The following is a 3,311-nucleotide window of genomic DNA, read 5'->3' as shown; positions in this document are numbered from 1 at the left end:
ATATATATAGCCTAGTAAAACACTTTCTGTGATATTTTTAGTGAATGTGTTTGTGTTAAAGCTTTTTGGAACGAATACCTTCTCGCCGAAAAAACAAAACAAATGTCAGAATAGCCTATGTATAAACACTTTTAATATTATTTTTCTTTATCACAACTCAAATTCTTGTATTCAGTACATTGTTCATCTTTTTATACTTGCCCTTTTTTATAGCCTACACAAATGCAAATTTTGTGCAAGCACCTGCTACTGTAAATTTTTCTGGTAGACTACAATTCCTATTTTTTGTCTTTGATGGGCATAAAAAAACAAATAAATCGTTGAAAAGTCAAATTACTTTCAATGTTTATCCTTCTGGCATTTTATTTGTTTTATTTGTATTATTTTGTATTATGTCTTATTTTCTACTTTTCTGGATCGATGTCGTAATACTTGTTACAGTTTCATGTAAGTTTTTTGGCATTAATAAAAAAGAAAAGAAAAAAGGAATAATTGATGACGACATGGCTTGATCTTTGGTTAACCAATCAGCGGAAGGAAACGTCACGGCTCAGCCCGCTGAAGATGGCCGCGTATGACGTCACAGCTCATCGCGCTCAAGATGGCCGCTTTGAGGACGGTCTCCGGGAACGCCAGGATGATTTTATATCTTTTTCTCTGTGTGTTCGCAGCAGCGAAGAGCGATGAGCAAGTGCCTCTGGTCGCATGGGCGAGTGACGGGTAAAGGACTGATATTATATGACATTAGCCATAGAGAATTGATTGCAAACGTTAGCTTTGGCAGATTGCTAGCTGAATGACACGGTCGCTGTCCAGTACTGAAAACCCGTCTGAGCAAAACAATGTGTGTTAATTATCGAATAGCCTAAAACCCACATATTGAATAATCTAACTCATATTTATCAACAGACGTAATCATGATTACACTAGTGACGAGCGGGTGATGGCTGTCTTAAACCCAGTAATCTGTCAAGGCAACATTTGACCGTCATTGATGTCTAGATAAGCAGTTCACTGTTATCATGTGTCTGAAGCCGATTTTTGCGTTGATTGTAAAAGTTGTAATCATGACTGTAATTTTATGGGTTCGTGTTTTTTTTTTAATAATGTGCTGTGCGTGTGCAGGTTTGTCTTGTCTCCTGTGAATGCTCCATCATCAGGTCACACTGTGTCTTTGGATGAGCTGGAATCATTCCTGAACCGAGCACTGAGCACTTCACCTCACAATCTACTGCTCTTCCTGCAGGATAAAGTACATCACATTTATTTCCAAGCATTTCTTCTGCAAATATAATAATAATCCAGTGAGATTTTTGATTGAATCAGGAGTCCTATAACAGATGTCTGTCACTGCATTTGTAAAACACTATGTCATTGTGTTGTCACATGTTTATAAAGTACCAAACAAAACCAGAACAAAAAAAGATCACTATATCACCCATGATAGATATACATTTAAAAAGGCTTTAACATTGTCAGAAACATTGTCAGAAGGCGACGATGAATTAATGTTCACTTTTAATAAAGACAACAATCTGAAGTGATTTATTGGTTCTTTCTATTGTGAAATGTATAACTCAAATGACACATGAACCCATTGTTGCTAAATCAACCACTGGCATTAGGCTAGTTCAGGCAGTGTCAATCTTTCGAATTCCCTCTTGTGTTTCATTCAGTTGAGTGTTGATGACTTCACAATGTACGGAGGAGTATTCGGGAACAAACAGGATAGTGTCTTCCAAAATCTGGAGGTATGCTGTGTTTTCCATCTGTCACTGCTTTTGATATTTATTACTGCTCATGATTTTGACTTCAGTTAATTGACAGGAGGTTGTTTTTGTAAGTGCTATCAACTGAGATTAGTGGCAGGCAATTTAACTCTTTAAAAATTTATTAAGAAACTAAATACTAATGTTTTGTGAAGCCAATGTTTATTTTAGAATACATCAGTGTATTATTTCAGATAAAATCCCCTTGAAAAGTTCTTGTTGTCCCAAACATGAATGCGCATCTCTGATGTTTTGTTGGTGTCCACAGGCGTCTCTGCTGTCCTCCTCCTCCTTATGGCTGCCGTGTGTGTCGGCGTCCGCCACGGCTCTGGTCTCTACACTGCTCCAGAACCAGATCGATGCGGCTCCTCTCTACATGAACCCGGACACGCTTGCTCAACTGCGGCTCAACGCATCTGTGTCCGCCTTGCTGGTGTTCCGCCTCCCTTACAGCAGCGGGTAACACACATACAATACTGGCTGACTCTGATTCGCTTTTTAACATTATTTGAAACAAATCATTATGCAGTGGGAAACATTTCAAACAGTACTGTTACACTATCACATGACCTCATTCATGCAAGTAGTAAGTGCCTTCCAGTTATCATCTCCAAAAATAGTTATTGTACATATTCAGTTAAGTGCAGGGTAATTTCCCTAATGTGGTTCATGCTGTGGGAATGCTGAAATAGCTGAAGAAATATGAAAAATATGATGAAACTGTATAAACAGATTTTACCTCTAGTGGTGGAAGAAAAAAATCGATGCATTGCGATTCTTTCTCCAACGTTTCTGGATCATTTCTGAGCTTATTTTTAACTGCAGACGTGCGAAAACGTACTTTAGAAACACCCGTATTGCTTATGTATATGCTTGCTTCCATTTCATCACACACACACACACACACACACACACACACACACACACACACACACACACACACACACACACACACACACACACACACACCACTCGAACCTTCCAGAAATAATCTTTCATAAAGTTAGAAAAGGTTGAAATGGGTTACAAGGACATTTGCGGGCTTCATTGCACAGGATATGCGAGCTTTGCTTGATGTGGTCGCGTCCGCCGCTATTTTCCTTACAAATGCTCCACGAAAGCATCATTTATGACGTTCGGAATGCATTGGCCTTATATATTAAATATATGAAACTCACTGACAGAAGGCTGCTTTTCATTTGAAATGCTCACGTGGGCTGTGTGTGTGTGACTCCGTGTAAGTGGTTAAATGTACTTGCATCTCAAAATGCTTTGATGTCGTGAAATGAATGTAAACACAGTTATGTCAGTTATGTCTTAACGGATTAAACAGACTGGACAAAAACATATTATGTTTCAAATAAATAAAATACATTTTTCAAATAATAAATATTTCATTTCATTTTCCACAATGTAAAAAGGTTTATACGCAGACTTTATCTTTTTATTACTATTATTTTTGTCTATTTGATTGTGAGCGTGTTCTAGGAATCTCTTAAGGAATTTGACCAAGCATTATGATTACTTAATTTACCTAATGAC

At 37.7% G+C, this 3,311-nt stretch overlaps 1 protein-coding gene across 1 annotated transcript in view; it reads left to right on the top strand.

The window, feature by feature from the left end:
• The first annotated feature begins 503 nt into the window (after positions 1–503).
• The window catches only part of LOC143733401 (V-type proton ATPase subunit S1-like), a 32,468-nt gene continuing 29,660 nt past the window's right edge, over positions 504–3,311 (top strand). Inside the window, exons 1-4 of the mRNA XM_077225106.1 lie at positions 504–720; positions 1,126–1,252; positions 1,677–1,751; positions 2,038–2,228. Of these exons, the coding sequence (XP_077081221.1) occupies positions 575–720; positions 1,126–1,252; positions 1,677–1,751; positions 2,038–2,228 (539 nt within the window). The 5' untranslated portion in view covers positions 504–574. The remainder of the gene's footprint in view (positions 721–1,125; positions 1,253–1,676; positions 1,752–2,037; positions 2,229–3,311) is intronic.

This window comes from Siphateles boraxobius, unplaced genomic scaffold (genome assembly GCF_051911475.1).
Source record: "Siphateles boraxobius isolate OS27281-9 unplaced genomic scaffold, OSU_SipBor_1 99, whole genome shotgun sequence".
Lineage (NCBI taxonomy): Eukaryota > Metazoa > Chordata > Actinopteri > Cypriniformes > Leuciscidae > Siphateles > Siphateles boraxobius.
This window is presented reverse-complemented; position numbering and strand designations above follow the sequence as displayed.